Raw genomic sequence first — 23,447 nt, 5'->3', positions numbered from 1 at the left:
TTCTTTTTTTTCATCAAATAAATTATCAATTATACTATAATATTTATGAAATTTTTTTGTCCTATAAATAAAATAAAATATCACTAATAGTTTTTAGGTCAAAATTCATTTATTAGAATCAACTACACTGTATAGTTTCAATGTGTTTGCTTTTTAATGATGGATTAGTTTCCAATGATAAATTTGAAAGAGACCGAACGAATGAATTTGAAAGGTCAGATAGAAAAATATGAAATTCATTATTTTAAAGAATGAAAAGGTGAAAGCGGAGGAAGTTAAAAAATAAATTTTGTGAAAATTTGTGAACAATTTTATGGATGTGATAATAAATTATTTTTTAATAAATCAAATTATTAGATTACAATTTTATCATAAATAATTAATTGAAAGTACATTAATAGAGAAGACGTTAATCGAAACAATTAATGCATTCAAACAACATTAATTAAAAAAATTCAAAAAACATGAATTGAAAATTGAAACAACATTAGTATATTAATGCTATTTTTGTTTTATCTCGCCAGGGATATGCTTCTTTTGGTGTTCATAAATCATTATTCTTATAGTATTATAATATTATGCATAATTACTATTCCAATGTTTTATATACATTATATATGATATCATTCTTGCATTTTATTATTTTTGATGATTTAAAATTCAGTTTGATATTTTTGACTTGGAAAGACATCAATCTTGTGTTTCATCATAATTAAATTAGAATTGAACATATAATACTTTAATATCTATTTTTAATATTGTGTATAATAAACTAATAATATAAAATCATTAATTAAAATAGATTGAGGTAAAACTTAAATTAGCATGAAGAATTAAAAGTTTATTTTACATACATTATTTTTTTTTATCCCGTACCTATATACCTTTTATTGTATACCTTTAGAATGATAATATTCATATATTTCTCTGTTCCATCATTTCTTACATTTCACACCTCTTTTTTTCTTTTAAGTTGTATAATTTATTGTATGAGATATTGTATGGATAAGTAATAAGAAGATTATATAGGCGCACATCGCATTATCTAAAACATATATTGAAGACACTGTAAACCACTCATTTTAATTATGAATATACAAACTAAAATAGTGAAAGTTTAAAGTGTCTATCATATCTAAAAATATTTTTTTATATATAAATATATTTGTTTGAAAAAATAAATTGAGATAAGGTTAATCTACCTTGTGTTATTACTTCTGTTAATGGGTTAAAAGTACAAGTTTGTGTCAATTAATGGTGGATTAACTTAAGAAAAATGACAACTTTACACTATAAAATTAAATAAGCAAGTTTAATTAATAATTTAATTTAAATATAAATATAAATATGAATTTAAAATATTTTTTAAAATAAATTGAGTTGATATTATTATTTATCTTGTTAAAAATTTAACCATAATAATTTTACTTATTATTTTCATATTTTTAGATATTTTTTATGAAAAATAATAACAAATGAAAGACAATAATGTTGGTCCGACTCTCTTCCTAACTTAAAAGTAATTGATGCGGCTGTCAGTTTATGATCTGTTTTACTTTTCTCTACTATATTTGATAGGTACAGGTTAGAGTAGATTGATCATCTGTTTTATTTTTTTCTACTAAATTTATATAATAACCTTTTATGTTAAATAAATAATTGGTTCTTTTGAATTCAATATTATATATATATATATAGAAATGATGTATTTTTATAAGTATTAGGTGAGAATATTTAAAGATTAAATGAAAAATGATATTTATATTTTAATTTTAGTTTAATGTTAAACATTTTTTTTTCTAATTCAGCATCTCTTTACATCTTATAAGTTCAATGGATTTTTTTTTTCTTTCATTTCGTCGTGTTTTTTTTTTTTAAGTTATAATCTAGTCAAAAAGTTGTGGAAATTTAAGTTAAGTTTTTTATTTTTTATTATTATTTTTGGTTTGCATATGGGTTTGGGTTAGGAAAAGATGTATTTCCTTTATAAGATGTAGGGTTCTGGGGGGATATGTGACTCTGATATTGAGGTTGTAATCATGAAATGTTGTAGGTTTGTCTTCTTGAAAGCTATGTTGAACATCCTTAACATTTTATATTATCCTTGTAAGGTTCTCGTACTTTCGTATCAACTAATTATAACAAAAGTTATAATTATTTGGGTATGAATGTAGAGTTATTGATGTTAAAATAAGTTAAATTTAAAATAGAAAGAATATAATTTTCTATGGTCTTTCGATAATATCATATAATATCATATGGTAATTTTAATTTCAAATATTTAAATTCAATATAATCTTCTAAACATTGTAAATTAATATAATTGTGAAAATTTTCATAAAGTGTAACATTAAATTATTGATTTAAAGTTAATTTGTCCTTTTTTTTAAACTGGGATATTAATCAATGATGTAAAAAAATTAAGATAACACTAAAAGAATATATATATATATATATATATATATATATATATATATATATATATATATATATATATATGATTATTATTATATCAAATATTTAAAAGAAAAGTTTTCATATCTATTCTAATTTTATTAAGGTATTCATGTTAACAAAAGAAAGTTATAATTTATATAACATAATCTCAGTGTAACATTTTGTTTTGTTATTTTAATTCATCAGGAGCCTAACAAATTTGGGTTTTAATAAATTTTAGTCCATATACAGTACAAAAATGTGCAGAATACATGTAAAAAAATTGTGTTGACAACACTCCTTTGGCATAACAAAAAAGAAAATTATTATTATGATATGCTCTGACATAAATATCATTAATTGAATTTGAACTCCCATACATGATATTAGTTTTTAATTTAATCCAAGAAAATAAAACATTAAACAAATATTTATTAGTGATGGATTAATACCAAACAATTTTAATGTAAGAATATATTTTTTATTCAATTTTTTTTTAATTTCAACTTATCCAAACATTAAAAATAACACAATTTCAATATTAAATCAAAATTTCAAAATGTTATTCATATACATATAATATTTTATATTTAAATGTATTTTGAGTAAATAATTATATATATATATATATATATATATATATATGTGATTTAAATATTAAAATAAGATGAGACTAAATATTTTTCTCATATTCTTACTTAAAATAAAAGCAAAAACACACATAACAGCTGTTATTAACATAATTATCAAATGTTTAATTTTGAATGTGAATTATACTAATAGTAAAGAAGTTATTTTAATCTAAAAAAAAGTTATAGCTACGTATAATTTAGTTATATTATTTTAAAATGCTAGCAACTTCAAAAAGTGTGTTTTGGTTTTAGCAGAGACAGACTATAATTTGATTGTTGTCACATGAACTAAAGTGGCTAATTCATTAATCTCTCATTTTCCATGTTTTAACTCAAGAGTGCTACTTCCTAGATAGACAAAACTTACTCCAAATAAGATCATGTTAACTTTTGTTAATATTAAAGTAAATGAATGATAACGTTCATTGCTAGAAGCTTATTAAGAATCGAAAAGAAAAGAAAAAATAAAACCTTAAAACACATATTTTTTATTAAATTATTTTATTTTTTTAACAATTGTCATCATAACACTGAAATGAGAAATTAATGGTGAAATGAGAATTGATGAGAGATTGATATGTAAGCACATATGATTGGTATAATACTTTTGAATGAAATGAGATGTGGAAGTTGTCTAAATGTGGGAGGAGCATGTGCATTATTGTGGCAGAAAATTGTACATGAAGGACTAAGACAAAAGTTAATTATTTATTAGAGTTTGTTGGTGGGATAAGAGAAGCATCAAATCTGTGGTTCGGGTAGAGATTCCAGGTTAGAAAGCAGCACTACAAGCCGGAATGTACATTGTCGCCTCTCCATAGCATCACGATCTTGTTGCTTTATATGCTGTCTTCACTCTTCAATAAAATACCCCTACTCACTACTCCTCATTATCAAACACTTCATAGATCAAACTTTTCTTTAATCACTAACATTCCTCCTTCATTCTCCAACTTCACACTCACAAAACACATTTTTATGAATCCTAACAACATATACCTCTAGTTTAATACACTTTATGTTTGTCTTTTTTTTAAAAAAAAAAAAAACTCTTTAAACAATATAAATTTTATTTTTAACCCAAAACAATACAATAGAAACACATATAATCTAAAACAGATATTTGTATTTTACAAGTATAATTTGAAGAGTCCATGCGAGTCTGACATGCACGATTTACATAGAGGAGTAGGAGGCTAGGGATGGGCAATGTCGTGTTAATACTTATCTATTTCACCCATAACATAACATTAACATATGAAAGTGTCATAATCACTCTGTTTTATTTTTGTATAATATAGTAACATACATACCTGATTAGTGATTAATGAATAGGCATACTTATCTATATTATAGATTTTCATTATCTTAACTAACTACCTTCTATATATATATTAATTAATTAATCCACGAACAACAAGTCACTGTTGAGTACGGAATCTCAAATTTTTCTTTCAGAGAAATTATTTTGACGTTTCTTTTTAATTACATCACAAGTTATAGCTTCAAAAATGAATATTGTTACTTGAATGAGAAAGTTTGAGCAAAAATTTTCACTATAAAGAATAATTGTTCACTACTTGAAATTTAAAAAAAAAAAAAACCGAAAAAACAATAATTGCAAATCAACTTCTAATAGTCCTTATATATTTTAAACATCAAAAATAATTTGTTTTACGTACCAACTTGTTTTTGGTTTATGAATTGTTGCAAATCCTTCTATATATTTTTTTTATTATTCTTTGTTGACTTTAAAACATATCTCTAATATAAAATATCAATTCCAACCATGGTGCATGGCTGACTATATCTTAATGTCAATAGATTTTGTACAAATAATTAAATTAATATAAATTTACAATTAAATGATTACAATTTTTTTATCTAAAATTATTAATAATATAAATTAGACTAACTATTATACTATTAATAACTTCTTATAAAATATAATTTTAGACAATTCAACCTTTATATTATAATTATATATATTGATCGATTGCGTAAAAATTTACTAAAAATAAATAACATATAATAATAATAATCAATTTACTCATATTGTTATATTTTTATACTTTGAAAAATACTTTTATTATATATATTTAATAAATATATTATATATTTTAAATAATTTTATATCAATATATAATCTTTAAAAATGTTTTTTAAGCTAAAGGAAATGTTAATTTAATTAATAGTTAATTTTGAGAATAAATTATTTAACTAAAAATGTTTCTTGCACAATTCCCTTGATCTGGATGATAATTCTCTAATTTTTTTTTCACTCTTTTAATTGTTAATTTTTCTGTTCTTGATATATGTCATCTTTTAAGATTTAACACTTGCTCTGCATAAAAGTAATAAAAGAAATCATTCTACATCAAACAGTATAATGACCAGAATTAAGAAAAGTCAAATTCTTAAACATCAAATAAATATCTCATTTTAATTGAATTTTGTCAATTAAAACAAATAAAAAATAATTCTAATGTTTTTTTTAAATAATAAATAATTTACATCTAACACTCATATAGTTTAACTCTAATTTCATATACTTAAAATAAAATTTCTAAAAGGAGGATAAATTTAAAATTAAAAGTTAAAGAGTATTTATTTATACAAACATAAAGTTGAATTAATAAAAACATCTAGTTTGATTCTCAATTAAAATAAATTTAAAATCTAGTGTTTATTTATAAATGAGATGAAAATTAAGATTGAAATAAAACTTAAAACCTCTATTTATATATAAAAAAAAAAACTAAATTGAATAAAGTTTAGTTTGCGTACTTCTAAAGTATTTCGGCCTAAAATCTGAACTCTCCAAACGTTTCCCTAGTCCCATCAAGTAAAGGTTAAATTGTCTGTTGTTGATTAGTCATGGATGCACCCGATTAACCCTGTCCAAGTGCCCATCATTTCCCCAATCTTTTCTTGCATTCATCTTCATAAGTCATTTTCTTTTATCAATCCAATATTTTATTTCATTACAAGGTAATAAAGATTATTCAAAATTTCCTCCAAAAGGAAGAAAAAAAAATGATATTAGTTTGTGGATGCTGTTAAACTTTCACTTAGGAACACACTTAGTTCTCTCATGTCGGCGTAGATGATCTTCATGGATGGCTCTTAATTAACTTGGCCCTGCGTTAGGTGTTAAATCCAATCGCGTGAGAGTGTCTCAGGGTCCCATTCATTACTCAAGCTTCAAATTATATTCCCAACCTCAATTCAAATGTTCAAATATCTACCTAAGATTTTGTTTGATTTCATAGGTAAAAGGTAATGTGAGAAAGTAATTATTACTTTTAGATTTCATAAACTGTGGAGAAACGATACATGCATATAACTCTTCCTTGAAGTAAGTCGAAACATTGAACCATACAATTTTCTTTTTTTCTTAAATCAAATCACTATTCTCAGTCCACCTTCGGAATTTTCCAATGAAAAGACAGTCTAATCTGATTTTAATAATGGTTTGAATATGAAAAGTTGCTGCTTGATTAACAAGTCTTATCTTGATTGTATTCCTTAACAACCGCAATTGTTTCCGTATTCAGAGAAAAAGTTTTTGGCCCCAATGTGTTAAAGAATGTTTAGATTATATTAAACTAAGTAAGTACCCATGTTGAACTATACTTAATTTTAAACATGTGAAACTAATGTTATATGAGAATTGATATAAACCGAGGACTATTCCTTTAATCTTATTATTCTTTTATACTGTAATTATAACATAAGCATCTTGTGTTTCAGTTTAATCAGTTTTGTGATAATGTTACGTATAATCTGTGTGGTTAATTAGTGAAATGGTTTTGGTATGAAAAAAGATATTTTTTAAGTGAAAACAACTTTTGGTGGTGTTTTCCCATCACCTCAACTGAATCCATCCACATTTAGACAAATCTCTTGCATGCATAATGCATTCAAATAATACTCAACAATGTAATCAATTGATTGGAGAAGATGAGGTGATGATTTCAAGATCAATTGCATGCATTCACATAATACCAAACAAACAATAAATCAGAGATGTTCCCACACTACAATCAGAGCTGCTTATTGTCAGAATCCAACCATAAACATGTTTTAGGGGTGGGGGTATAGCTAGCAGAATCAATATTGTTTAATAATTTTTTTATATTAAATTATTAGACATTGATAGCTAATTTATTATTAGTTTTGTCTCTTTTTATATTTTTTAAATTATTCTTAAATAATTAATGTGCATGAAGAAAATAATAATATGAATTGAATTTTAATTTTTAAAACTAAAATTCTAAATTTTTAGAAAAAAAATCAAAATCATTTTTATTATTTACTAATTAAAATCTAGAGTGATATGCTTCGAAATCGTTAACATAGAGAATCTGATCGTTAACACAGAATCTCAAGAATAATAAAAAATAAATGAAAAGAGAAAAAAGTTACATATACAAATATTATAATAATGATAATAATTACTATATATTTCAAAATTAAAGAGGTTAATCTCTTATATAATTACAAATTATTAAACTCATTTCATATTATTGCAACAAATCTATTTAAAAAAATTAGTAATTCCATTACAATCGTTTATTCTCTCTAAATCAATATAATAAACAAAACATTGATGATAATCAAATATTTTGTTTTAAGAAAATAGAATACACTTCAACAATGAAAACCATAAAAAACATAATTATATGAAATATAAAAAACATAATTATTTTAAAAAGAAAAATAATAATAAATAAATAATCATTTTGTAAAAATAATTATATGAAATTTAAAATATTATACCCATTAAAAAATTAAAAAAATTAAAAGATGGGAGAGTCAAACCCCTAGGCTTACATTTGTGTCCTGACTCTCTGTGTATCATCAAAGTTGTGTCATTGACTGACTTAAGCTTAATTGGGTATTACTTTCCGCTTCCCTATAATTATAAATTATTCCAATAATTTGTTGACACGTGGCTTGTTTTTAGAGAACCCTCACAACGGTGAAATCTTGTAACTTGTCTATCTTGCATGCATTACATGGGGTTTTATGGGGAAAATGCAGGACCACTCACACACTCTACAAGGGAACAGTCTCTGCACATAGATTTAAATGAAATGGGGAAAAGTTTTGTCTCAATTCCTAGGAATATGAACAAATTTGAGATGATGTTGGACAAAACATAAATTTTGTCTTAAATCAAAGCACGTAATGGAACACCAACCACCAATCCCATGAAATTAATGCATTCACAAATCTTAATCAATGCGTGTTACAGACTAGGTCTATATCTATTTAGCTTTGCTAAAACCGAGGTTGTAATGTGACTTTCTTGATCAACTTGCAATGTTGAGTCCCTTGCACCATCAAAATCAAGTGAACCCAATTGGATATTGTGCTGATAAAGATCAAATATTATTGGTGTATGAGTGCATGCCATTGAAATCACGTGAAGATCATTTACTTGATAAGATGCTCCTTGCTTGTGCCATTTCTACTGAGATTAAAAAGTTAATAGTGAGGTTGAAAAAATTGTCCCTAGCAGGTCACTATGAAATTTCTGTTTGGGAAACCAAAACACAGAACAAGTGAAAGGGACCATCATAATTACACACCCAGGCTGTCACACAAATTAATCTGGTTTTTTGAAGTTGAAACCTTGCTTTAACCTAGAAAGCAATATAAGTGGTTCCTTATTTATCACTGCTTTATGGTGCAGATCTTCCCCCACAACAGAGTCTCTAGATTGGTTCATCAGACACAAAGTTGCATTGGATGCTGCAAAAAGTTTTAGAGTTTCACAGCATACATATCTGTACTTACCCTTTACCTTTTACCATCTTTTAATATACCAAAATCATAGATAAGTTCTATAGTAAATATATTTCTAAAAACTGTATATGAAACTTTTCTTATTCTTATATGCTGAACTTTTGTTCTATATTATTTATAAATATTTTATAATTAATAGGTGGAAATACAGGTATCTAATCAAAATAAAAAAAAAACTATATTTTAAAAATTAATTATTATGATAAAATTAAATAAAACATTAGAAACTGTTCATATTAAACCTATCCAAGAAATCTTGTACATAAAAAATCGTAAAAGCGTTATTTTTAATAAATTTATTATCTATACCTATATAAGTTTCTCATTTTTATTTTTCAATTTTATCCTTTAAAGTTTTTAAAAATTAAAATAATTATGTTATTAATTTTATTTTTTAAGTAACTGTTTCCTATTTTTTTCAATTTAACAAGTTTTTTAAACTTAAACATTTTCTAATTATGAAATTATTTATAAAATAAATAAAAAATATTGACAATACAATTATTTATATTTAATTTTATACTAATAATAATAACAATGTTATTATTTTTTATGATACATGCACAAGTTTTTTCACTAATAATTATATAATGTAAGTAATCACACTTTTTCATCAAAATAAAAAAAAATTATCAAATACTTTCATTTTTATGGATATTTTTTAATAATGGAAACTAGAAAAAATAATTAATAAATACAAAAGATAAAAAAGGGTAAAAAATGTGCACAGGACAAATTTTTAATTTCCTTATCGATGGTTATAGATTACCATTAAATAATTATTTTTGTCCTTACTAATTTGATTTTATGCATATTGACGGAAGATAAATTTTTAGTCTTTTCCTTAAATCATGAAAAATAAAAATGATGTTTTCCTGTGATGATTTTTTTGTCAATTTTTTCACAAAAGGATTTCTAAAAGTATGAGAATATAATATTAAAAAATTGATAAAAATGCCAATTTACTCTTATTAAAATATTTAATATAATAAAATTTAAAAGCTTAAATAAAAATTAATTTATAAAAGAACTATAAAAGAAATATTTAACGTATTTTTACTAACCAAACCTAACTTAGTCATTTTTAAGCATTGTAATTTTTCATAATTTAAGATTTTTGAATATAAAACAAATTAATGTAAAAAAGTTAAATTCATTTATTACTTATTGACAATAAGAAAAATAAGATAAATGTAGTAATCAATCTCATTCCATTAAGTTCAAATATAAAACTTAACATTATGTAACCTATGAAAACACATCTGCGTTCAACTTTTTTATAATCATAAAACTAAATATAAATAATTTTTACAATATCATATCATAGATAGTTTTTTTTTTTTGTAAATAATTTTTATTTGTTTAATTTAAAAAATTGTTAATTTTAGAAATGCTTAAATTGAAAAAAAATCATAAAATTGACAAAAAAAATCTATAAATAATAAAAAGAGGATTCTATATTAGCGTTAATTTTTAAAAAATTGATTAAATAGTTATATTATTTTCAAAAAAATACTTAAAATATAAATTTAAAAAATAAATGACACACAACAAGGAAAATTCCTTTATATAGGGTATAAATACTATATTTGTTACATTATAAAAAGTAAACTAAAATTATTTAACTTTTAAATGTTTTATCATTTATTATATATTATAATATATTTACATGTGGAAATATAAATAATTTTAGCGTCGTATCTTATAAAAAAAAAAGTTAATATTTAAGTGTATGATTATAATATTTACAGTATTACTTAAATTTAAAAATTTTATCAAATTTTTCTTTATAAACTTATCATATAATATTATCTCTATATGTTGCAAATGTAAATTAACTATATATAAACAATAAGTTATCAATTTCAGGACTTAATAATATATATATATATATATATATATATATATATATATAAAAGATAATATAATATAGTATATAATATAATATAATATAATATGTTATTGGACTTTAGGAGTTCACGAGTGATCCACAGAACTTAACAAAAATTGTGTGTATCTAAAAAAAATTGGACCACCTAAAAACAGTGTATTATAGTCCAGTTTAGAAAAGTTTAGGACAATATTACCTGTGTTTGGAGTCCAAGAGTTCTGAAACCTCATTATCCAATCCTTCCTCTTGGCCCGATCAATCTTACTTTTAACGTTCTCTATAGTACTTCCTTTTAAGAATTAGTGACACATTTTTATGTATATAGTGTTGTGATTTTATGAACATATATAAAAAGGATTATCCTTTTTGTATTTTAATTTTTTAAATTTACCTTTTAAATATTTTTTAAATTAAAATTAATTATTTTATCAATTTTATTATTTTTCCCTAAATGTGCGTCAGATGTATATAACAATCAATTTTACGTTTTCTGTCAATCATAGTTGGTTTTAATTTCATATCATTAGGTTGTGTTCGTAACTCTTTAACTTGTGTTTTCATTGAGTTTATGATTAAGGTTTTATATATAGCGAGTCCAAGAACTTTCATTTTAAGATCTATTACCACTAACTGTTTGTTGAGTTTTCTTTGTACTTATTGGTTACTGATAAATGTTTGCACAACATCCAATTTGCATAACAAATTAGACACTTATCTTAGGTTGAAAAGTCATTTTCTCAAGAAAACATGTCTTCTTTTGTCCAAACATCATGTCTCCAACTTTTTGGGATGATAAATGAAGAATCTTAAGAACATGTCACTCTTTTTGCAGAAAAACAAAGGAAAAAATGTATCTAGTGGCTGAGTCATGCCAACTCAGCTTAGTCACAACAGTTGAAAATACAAAACACAGTCATAAGTCCTACTGTTGAGCCAAATGAATGTTGCTAAACCAATGACTTGGAAGTGGACCAAAGATGAAAAGAAATCAATAAATTCAATGTCAGAGGTATCTCAACACTGATATTGACTTTGGGCTAAGCTCAAACAAAAAGGAAATCCAGGACATGAAAATTGTGTGGTTGAGCCTGGGAAAACTGGCTGAGTATCGCCCATACCAGGCTATAAAATAGTGACCATTCCCCATGTTGGAAGCAAGCATATATGTAGAGAATAAGTCTCTCTTTTACTCTTTCTACCTAAAATTTCAATAGATCAATTGTATAGGGGAAAAGAGGAATGAATTGTTGTAATTGGAGAAGATCAATGCTCACCATGATTGGCTAAGACCATAAAGAGGCAAGGTTGTTTGTAATTGAATTCTCTTTCTTTTATGATGAATTTCTCTTCTAATTTATCTCTTACTGTTTAACATTATTTGGCTGCAAGTTATTTAATTAAATTGTGATATTTTAACTGGTTTGAATTGTGGTCCAACAAGCTTGCCAGACCTGTATTGGTGCTAAACTAAGTATCCATAGGGGATGCTGGGCGGGGAAAGACTCAAACAGTAATGCAGAGGTTGATTTTGCCAAGAGTTGAGAGATCACTTTGGGTTTAAATACCCTATGTTCTAAGATAGCAAGGATGCATCTAGATCTATATAAGAGAGTGCTTTCAGAGCAATGATCTTAAGGAATTCTAAATAAAAGAAGAGAAATTGTAATCTGACAACAGAGGAAAGACAAAAGCAATCAACATTGTCCTTTAATCCAACATTCAACTCTTATAATCTTTAATAAATTTGTAACAATTACGATCTAATTATTAATAAACCTTTACAAATCCCTATAGACACGACTTTATACTACAATGCAAACATTACACTTGTTATTGAAAGGACGTTTAATAAAACAACATTGATTACTATAAATTTTTCAATCACATGTCAACTTTATAATTATTACAATTTAAATTGTAATTTATTTTATGAAAATTTTTATTATTAATTTATTTAACATTTAAGCTTAAACGTGCATAATGACACAAATAATTTAAATGACATATTGAAACACATTTAACACACAAAAATAAATGTTAACTATATTAAGTTAAAAAGATTATATCCATGTTTTTTTAAGTTTAAGGACAAAAATATATAAAAATTTAAAATTTAGAAATTTCAATTCTGACCTTAAATTTAGGAACTAAACATATTTAACTCATTATTTAATCCAAATTTATTTTATTTTATCAACTTCCATCACGGACAATTATATTTAAATTATTTTCATCAAATAATACATATTTTTAACAAAATAATAACATTTTAATTTTAATTTTAATTTAAATTAATTTTAAATAACCACTTTTCAATTTAAAATAATTTAATTGATTAAAATTATAATTTTATTTTATTTAAACTAATCACCCGTAATTTATTTCAACTTAATTTTTATCATTTCCATTTTATTTCAATATAATTTCATCATTTTTAAATTTATTTTATTTTAATAATAACTCACATTTCATTTTAACAAAATTTACACTAATACATTTTATTTCAAATTACAAGATAAAATATAATCATATAATTTTATCGGTTAATTTTTTTTAATTTATTCAACTCATTACATCATTCACTAATTTTTATAAATTTTTTTTGTATTTTTTTTACCATATTTTCTCTTAGTCCAAATAACTACACTTTAATTTAGTTGAAACAACCTTACTTTAACTTATCATTATCTTCCAAATCTAATTCTCCAAATTTATCTTTAAAACAAACACGTTCTAAGCAATTATTAATGTTTTTAATTCATTTTAATAATAATAACCATATTTTTAATTGATAACGTGACAAGAGTTTATTTATGTTTTGACATGACAATCATATTAATGCTTTTATGAACTACAATTTGACGTAAAAATTTGTGATTTTCAAACAAAATCATATTTTAGGTCCTTTATCATTTTTCAAACCTTACTTTTAACCTTATGGACAACTTATATTTTCTTCATGCACTCTAATAAAATTTATAAATCCCAAATTATTCTTCATTAAAATTATAATAAAAAATATGTTAAATATATTTTTATTTTTCAAACCTTACCTTTAACCTTATGGACAACTTTTTGTTTTCTTCATGCACTCTAATAAAATTTATAAATCTCAAATTATTCTTCATTAAAATTATAATAAAAATTAGGTTAAATATATTTTTATTCCCTGAATTTGATTTTTAATATATTTTGATCCTCAAATTTTAAAAATAAATAAATATAGTGTTTTTAAATTAATTATGTTAAATTTTCTTATGTAAAAAAATTAATGTAATTAGGTTAAAACAAATAAATCTATTATTTTTAAAATTTGATATCAAAATATAAAGTTTCAAATAAAAATAAATTTTAATTTTACATTAAGATTAAAAGACTAAAAAAATAGTTAACCCTACAAAATCAAATTTATCTTGACATCCTTTCATTTTGAATGAATTTTAAATTATAAAATTCAAAAATATTTTTGGATATATAAAGATATTCCGAAATATTTATTTTGAAATATATTAAAAAGAATACATTTTAGAAAGTATCCTTGCATCCTTTCATTTTGAATGAATTATAGATTATAAGATTCAAAAGTATTTTTGGATATATAAACATGTCCCGAAATATTTATTTTGAAATATATTAAAAAGAATACCTTTTAGAAAGTCTATTTTGAATATTTTTTGGTTACACAATTCTAAATACATTTATAAAATTTACATGAATATTTTGAAATATATTTTTCAAATTTAAAAATATCTTTTTGAACAATCTAAAAAATTATTTTAGTATATATCAAAATATATATATATATATATATATATATATATATATATATATATATATATATATATATATATATATATATATATATATATATATATTATTGCATGAAATATTTCTCACTCCAAAAATATCTTTTGAAAACACATAGTCCAAAGTAAAAATTAAAAGATAATACATTCCAATTTGTGTTCTAGAAAAGGTATTATATCTCATGGCCATGTGATTTTTTGGATGCTAAGAGGAGTGGATAGTGATGTAGTTGATGCCTTGCACTTGACACAAGTAAATATGGAAATCAAGGGCACGAATTGGATGGTGAATGTTGAAATGAAGATCAGAAAGCTAAAATCTGACGCAATATTCTTGTTTTCACTCCTACAACACACAATAATACAAAATCGTATACATATCCTCTCTTCAACCATCAACTCACACTCTTTCCTAATTGCGCAAACCCCCACCCCGTCACCTATAGATTTTACAGATGTACAGGAAGAAAAACGGAGGTACAAAAAGAACAACTTATTTAGTTGGTCTTCTAACTATTGTGTATTACCAGAGCCCAAAGTCATGGGCTATCACAATCCATTTTGGGGGCTTTCTTTTATCACATCTAAGATTTGTTTTCTCACCGTAAACTTTTCACCTCTTCCACTTATGTCCTTTAGAAAAAAAAATTAATAACTTAATTTAGGTAAATAGTGATTACTGAACGTTGGTGGGTTACCAAACGTATTTACTGCATGTAAATCCGTGTAGACACAAACCGGATTTGGAAATTCGTGTCAGAAGCTACCGGAAATGTAAATGGAATTTCAGTTCTCCAATCTTACGAATTTCAAAAATCCGTTTTGCCATTGTTCCAGTTACCCCTTTCATGGATTTCAAAATTCAGTTGAATATATATATATATATATATATATATATATATATATATATATATATATATATATATATATATTATAATTTGGCGTAGTTTTAATGTTTATTTAAAATTTGTTTGTTATAATTTACATATTTTTAAGGTTTATTATCCATTTGCACGTGTTTTAAATTTATTTGATTTTTGTATGAATTTGTTTATTTTCATTTCACTTATTATTGAAGAAACTTGGTATTGTATACTGATGTAATGTTGTAAGTGGTCAAAGTAGTCTTTGTATTTATAATGAAATATTTCTTTTTAAGTTTTATGGAATCACAACTAAATACGAACTTCATATCATATTTTTTTTCTTTTATAAATGAGATGTGTGAGGGAGATTATACGAATAATTTTACAACTGATGAAATATTTCCTAAACGTGATGAAGTTGATTCAATGGGTTTGAGGGATAACTTTTGATCTTGGTTTTGTTGTTGTCATTATAAGATTTGGTAAAGCTGGTGGTTAACCTGAGAGGTAGCCGTATATGTATTGTTAGATTATGAAAGGGGTGGTAACCTAGTGTATCTGATACAAGAAAATGTGATTGTCCATTTAAACAGAGAGGAAAACCAAATTCTAATGGAGATGATTGGGTGTTGAATGTAATATGTGGATATCATAACCATGATTTGTTACAACCTTTAGTTGGTCACCTATTTTTTAGTAGGTTAAAATCTATTGAACATTCCTTGCTTGTTGATATGACTAAGAGCCAAATGAAACCTGCAAACATTCTTCCCACTCTCAAAGAAAATAATAAGTATAATGTCACAATGATAAAGCAAGTATATAATGAAAGATACGCTTAAAAAGGATCATTAAGAGGTTCGAGAATTGAATTACAACACTTGATGATCCTGTTAGAACGTTATAATTACATCTACTAGAGTATATGTCAAGATGAATTTGAGGTGGTTAGTGACCTGTTTGGACACATTCTGATTTTGTTAAATTGTTGAATTAATTTAATATTTTTTTCTTTATGGATACCACCTATATAACTGACAAATATCAATTGCCATTACTTGAGATAATTGGGGTGACATTTACAGGGTTGACTTTCTTTGTTGGCTTTGCATTCTTATCAAGTGAACATCAAACTAATTTCACTTTGTCTCTAGAAAGGCTTAAAGGATTATTCATGACATATGAGAGTGGTCCACAAGTAATTGTGAGTGACAGAGATCTTGCTTTGATGAAAGCTATTGGTAATGTATTTTCTCAATGTTATCATCTGTTATGTCGATTTAACATTCGAAAAAATGTCCAAGCGAAGTGCAAAATGTTAGCCAATTTTGTTGGGGCATGGGATGTCGTGATGGAAACATGAGAAAATGTAATGGATTGTGAACATGAGTTCACCTTTATTGATTGTGTTGAGCGCCTTCATCATGTTTGTATTTCATGGCCTTTGTTCTTTGAATATGTAAATGACAGTTAGATCATTCCGTATAAGAAATTCTTTGTAAAGACATGAAAAAAATAGAGTAATGCATTTAGGAAACAGAAGATCAAACATGTATGTTTCCATCTCATTTTAATTAGTCGTTTTTGGTTAGTTGATTTATGATATTGTTTATGTCAATTGTAATAGGGTTGAGTCAACTGACTAGAGTCTAGAGAAAGTTTTGGGAAGTAGTATGAGAGTCTTTTACTCGTGTTGGGATGCAATTCATAACGTCATCATCTTATAACATAATGAAATTAAGGTGTCTTTTAAAAAAAAGTATAAATATTATTAGTGATGCATATAAGGTAAATAGGTATAAAATATTGGTTGGATATGTATCAATACATGCTTTAGGACTCATTGCTAATGAGGTTGAGTGAGTAAAGCATATAAGATTTGACAGTGGGAGTTGTGGTTACGTCTTGAGAGCAACGTATGGTCTACCATGTGCTTGTGAATTACCGTGATATGAGCATAAGGTGATTCCTACGAACTGTTCTTCATATCATGTAAACTAAATTAAGTTTTTCAAATATTTCATTAAATGAATCGCTGCCAAAGTTATGCATTAACAAGGAACTTGATATGAAATATAATCAATGAATGCATTGTTATTTTAGTTTACCCACAATGATGGTCATTGTGGGTATACCCACAACCATCAACAACATTGGTGTCAACAACATTGCTTAGTCGTTTCAATAAAGTTGACATTGTAGGAAAAATTATAATCAAACAAAAGTTACTTGAAATTGCATGTCTTGCTATGACACAAATCGTACCTCTAATGCAAAAAGTTAAAACTAAAGGTGCACAAAAGAGTAAAGTTCATCGATCTGAAGGGTCTACTAAGCGTGATCCGTCCTATTTTGAGCATGTTGATGCCTTGCATTCCGTACATGGTAGTTATTCATTAAAGAAAAACACGAAATCTAAGGGGAGATCTAATGCAATATTTGGATCTACGCAACAAAGTAGAATATCCATGTTAGATTAGTTTCATCCTATCTGTCACCCTTACATTATCAATGTTGTTGATGGTCATTGTGGGTATAGATGCATTGTTATTTTGTTGGGGATGGGTGAAGGGTCAGATGCTTGGCGACCTATCTATAATGCTTCATTCGTCTGATCCATGCTATTGTCCCCTTACAAACATCGCAATAATCAATCATCCTCTGTAAGGTGGACATCACGTGTCTGACAACGCCTTACAATGATGACAACAAATCAAGTAACATAAATCATTACATACAGTGATTTGAGTTCTTTAGTTACTTACTGATAAACTAGATGATGACTTTGATCTCCTCTGCACTAAAATATCATTGTCGATGAAGACATGGGACTAGACTTGGTTGGTCGTCCTCAACACCCTAAATAAGATACGGATGGTATACCTGTTTGAACCACTGTATGTATCCCTCCACACGTGCATTAGAAGACGACGCTGGGGTCATATTTAGCAACACATGATCGACGAAGCACAATCATCGGGTATCAATGGTTGGCAAGTCGACATCAGGAACAACCAGTGGAGACCTCAGGATGGGCTGTTGAAATCCAAATTGACGTAAGACACGTTCTGAAGATGACAGTGAATAATTTATTTCACCAACCCAGATGAAGCCAAATAATAAAGAGATTGCGATCAGGGGACGAGTAAGCCGATGTGACCCAAACTTATATATTTAATCACTATCATTAATAAATTAAAAGTAAATAATTGAACCATTAATATCATGCTTTAAAATAGGTAAAACAAAAATAAATTGTGTTGTTTTAATATCTCTTTTAAAAAAATGAATCTATTTTATTTTTCATAAGTATACATTTTCAAAAAAAGTTCAAGACTAAAGAATAAATTTTCAAAATCTAATTAAATATCAAGGCACACAATTATTAAATGGAAAATAAATGATAATTAAGTCACAATTAAAATCAAGTTATAAAAAATACATAATAATTAACTTTTTTTCTTTTATTCATAAAAAATACTATACAAAAAGACTCATTAAACAAAAAAAATACAACCAATATTTTAGTATAAGTAAGACAAGACAAAATTAAGTTTTTTTTTTCTATAATGAAACAAAACACTGAAATATGAGAATAAAAATAATAAATTTGTGTTTAATTTTTTTTGAAAAATAACAGAGATTATGGAAAAAAGTGAAAGATGCAAATAAATAGTAAATAAATCAAGAGATAAAAAGAGAGAAATAAATATCTTAATAATTTTTTATTATATTTAATTTTGTGTTTTATTATTTATTAATGTTAAATGACATGTTTTATTAAAAAGTTGAAAATCTACCTAATTTAATTCTTATAGATTCTCATTATACATATATATAAATTTTAAAAGTTTTAGGGACCATAACACCCTCATTGTTGCTGATTCAAAAATTGGCATCGGCAGAGGGTGAGATGGAACCGGAACATCCACCGGAGGACGAGATGGAGTGTGTACTGAAACATCCAACAAAAATATTCTTGCACCTTGAATGTGGAAGACTGCGATGAAGCCTAAAAGTGGGAGTTGGTTAAGTGTAGTAACTTGAAGACACATGTAGACACGTATATACTCACAGTGACATAATCGTTTGCTTAATAAACTACAAGGATGAAATTAATCCAAATTTTCGAGAAAAACAAACTCCAATGTGTAAGTTCATAAATTAAAATTATACCTTTGAAAAGTTCATGTTTCTCATAAATTTTTTAATTGATGCAATTCAACCTAAATCTATGTGAATCATGCAACAAAAATTATGTTATGTGGAACAATTTTAGTATTTCACAAGAGATAACACATTGGATACTAAACAAAACACTCTTCTATTAATTGAATCTTTAAGAAACCTTTTATCATGAGACACTTCTCACTAAAAGAGAAAACTCTACTATAGATGTTCTTTATTAAATACATTTTACTTAACCGGATGCAGCTCTTTCACTAGACCACTTATATAGAATAACACACATGTATTAACTAAAAATATTTGTTTCCGTATTTGTAAAATACTGATAATAATATTAAACACTAGATTAATATGTAACCAAATAAAATGTACATTAATAATATAACTATAATTACAGGCGCGCGTGTAGTTATTATTTTCTTGTGCTGATGTCTTGTCTGTACTCTGAATCGGTGGAACTAACGAAGCTAAGATGGCGTCCATGCGCTTCCCTTTCTCTTTTCCTCGGCCTCAACCGCCTCAATTCCCTCGCCCCTTCACCGCATTCGCTGCTGTTGCTGCCGTCGCCGGTGCCTCCGCCGCCGTCGTGGCTGTCTCCTCCTCCGACCGCCCCTTTCTCAGGAATGCCCTGAATTCCGTCTTCTCTTCTGGCCACTCGTTGCCTCTCTGGGGTTCAATCAGCTTGGCCGACAGTGGGGTTTCCGTGCTTGAAGCAAAGACCGGAACTTCCTTCCCTTCGGTTCTAGCCTCTTCTCAAAAACTCTGCGGAATTGGGTTGCGAAAAAAAAGCGTCTTGGGATTGAAGAACATTGATGTATACGCATTTGGTATGCCATTTTACTTTCCCTCCACCACCGCCGTCACCCTCACCGGTTTAAATGCAAAACCGACAACAAGAAAGGATCTTTTCCCAATTTAGAATAATTATACTTTGGTCTTATGAAATAATAACTTAGGTGAAAAAAATTCTACCTAGAATCCCTTTCAGATGCAGTATCGGCATTTTTTTTTGTAACTTAATTTTACTAAATTGCTAGGACTTTGATCTGGGTTGGGAGAAAAAGGAAAAAAAAGGAAGATGTTAGTTTTGAAATGTATATGGAATAGTGATCAAGGGACAATCCTAACTTTCATTGTATTTGGAAATTTGTGTTGTGTGTTGCAGGTGTTTATGCTGATGATGATGACATAAAGGCTCATCTTTCTGATAAATATGGGAAGTTCTCTGCGTCTGAATTGCAGGGCAATAAGGAGTTTATTGACGATCTCATGGACAATGATATATCCATGACAGTTAGGCTTCAAATTGTGTATGGGAGATTGAGCATTCGTTCTGTGCGTAGTGCATTTGAAGAGTCTGTAGGAAATAGGCTGCAGAAATTTGGGGGATCAGACAATAAAGAATTGCTTCAAAGGTGAATAGTTCCTTCAACTGGATATCTCATTTTGGTGTGTTAGAATTAGTCATCACATGTATGTGTTTGGTTCCATGCTCCAATCCTGTAACCTGGATAAAAAACTTGAAAAAACCAGAAACTTGTGCATATAGTTCTTCACTTGACGTGGGTGAAGATATGAAATTGCTTCCGTAGAAACTTGTGAAATTGCATATTTATGATTGAACCCTCCCTTTCCCACACAAAAAACTTGCTAAATGTTTGTCAAAAAGGTAAGTATGTGCATATCGATTTAACACCTCAGAACTGTTTTTAGTGTTAAATTTGAAGTATTTTTCTATTTGCTTTTCCTTGGTGGGTATTAAATTTGAAGTTAGTTTGATATAACCTAAGTGTTAATTACTGTCTCTTCCCTCCAAATCTCCCTTTATTGGAGGGAGGAGAAAAAAAAATGAAAGGAGAAAATTTGGTTCCTTATCATCTTCTCCAAATATTTGAACCAAACTAGCCGTTTTTAAGTCTTTTGCACTATTCTATATCTATCCAACCGAATACTATGCAACTCAAAGATATCTCAATCATGCTGTGGTGTAGGTTCACCTCTCAGTTTAGAGATGAAATAAAATTACCTCGTGGATCTGTTATTCATCTCTCAAGAGAGAAGGGTCATGTTCTTCGCACCTCAAGTAAGTCATCTTTCCCTGTCTGCATTTCTATCTCAAGTTTCAGAATTATAATAGTGCAAAATATTTTTCCTGCTTCATGTGTTTTGTACTAGGAAAAATCTGGTCTTATAGTAGTGATTCAGAAGATGCGATTGAGAACTCATGAATATGTTATTCTCTCTACTACATTCTTCAATTTAAACTGAATCTAACTTATGAGGTACCCCATTATACACCATACCAAATTGGCTACATAAAGCTTATGTATTAAACAGAGAAAAATAAATGATGACTTTTTGTTGATACATAAGGAAATGGGTGGAATGAAACAACTACTACTCTTTTATGTTGTACAACTGATAGTTGGATTATGAGAAAAAGTTGTGTTCCAAACAATTCAGGTAATGTTGAGACATAGATGTCGTATTTTCTGATTTTATAACTTGAAATGAATCTTTTGAGAAATTAGCACAGGGGTCAGATAGTAACTGACCTATCAGGTTTTTGTAATAGATAGTATAAATATCTGAAGTAAAGGTTTTACTTTTACATCACACTTTGAATTATCTGATATCTCATGCAATACACCTTGGTGGTGAGTTCGTCATTCTTTGGAGCCCATTTTTATGCGTTTAACATGGGAGACCTTTTAAAGTGGAACTGCTACAAGATTGTGCTTTATAAATGTTCTTTAACAATGCAAATCTTTAGCACCAAGCATTAGGTGTTTTAGCCTCTCTATGTTATTAATGCAAATGCTCTATATTTTTCTTACATTGGTACATGAAATTTTGAAATTAATTTATCTTATTTCATGTAGTTGATGGACAGGAAGTGGGAAGCATCAAGAGTAAACTCCTATGTAAGTCTATTATAGATTTGTATTGCGGTGAAGAAGCATTTGATAAACAGGCCAAAGAAGAAATTGAGCACAACGTGGCTTCTTACCTTTAGCTCTAGAATGTCTGGAATCATCTTTGAAATATGGATTCTGAACCCTTTTTTATTTCCGTGCTCTGAGTAGTTTTTAGTTTATGCATACCTTGAACTTCAAGATTCCAATATGAACTTATTTATATTTCTAACAGCTATCTTGTAAAAGAGAACATTTCTGAACTGGTACAAATCATAAAGCTTCTTCTAAGAGGGTTGACTAGATCTAAATTTGTTTTGTTGTGAAAATGGAAATTTCATCCTCACTTGTAGTTTAAGTTTTTTTACTATACAGTGTTCCCAATTAATAATATTCTTATTTGAATAGGAAATTTATTTGGAAGGTCTTACTCCAGAGATTCCCATTAAAACTTAATCATTTGAACAGAAAATTGTGTCACCTTTCTAATGAGAAGCTATTATTATTATAAATTTGCTTTTGAATCTCTCTATTAAATAAAGTTCTGTAGAACACAGATGATCGGTTGAACCTCTTCTGGCTGAGTTTTTATTCAATTATCCTAACAAATTTACTAAGGTCTATAACTGAATCTGTTAGTGGTAGAAGCTAGAGATGTTAACTATACAGGTAGGGTATTAGTAGGAATTATTCTATACTTTACTCACTAGATCAATATATGTTTTGTATCCATTTTTATATATGTGTAATATTTGTTATTTTTTATATAAGTATTTGTATATTTTTTTAATGTATGCGGATATCTTCAAATATATATATATATATATATATATATATATATATATATATATATATATATATTTTGATAAATTAGAATTTAATGAGTATGAATATCATGA

General features: G+C 26.5%; 1 protein-coding gene across 1 annotated transcript; it reads left to right on the top strand.

Moving 5' to 3' along the window:
• Nucleotides 1-20,033: 20,033 nt before the first annotated feature.
• LOC114174638 (fatty-acid-binding protein 1) lies at nt 20,034-22,877 on the top strand. Its single transcript, XM_028059469.1, has 4 exons — nt 20,034-20,460; nt 20,799-21,048; nt 21,625-21,716; nt 22,516-22,877. Exons 1-4 carry the CDS (start codon nt 20,106-20,108, stop codon nt 22,647-22,649), a joined length of 831 nt encoding a protein of 276 aa, XP_027915270.1. The 5' UTR covers nt 20,034-20,105; the 3' UTR covers nt 22,650-22,877.
• Nucleotides 22,878-23,447: the final 570 nt, after the last annotated feature.

This window comes from Vigna unguiculata, chromosome 1, assembly GCF_004118075.2.
Source record: "Vigna unguiculata cultivar IT97K-499-35 chromosome 1, ASM411807v1, whole genome shotgun sequence".
NCBI classification, from domain to species: Eukaryota; Viridiplantae; Streptophyta; class Magnoliopsida; order Fabales; family Fabaceae; genus Vigna; species Vigna unguiculata.
This window is presented reverse-complemented; position numbering and strand designations above follow the sequence as displayed.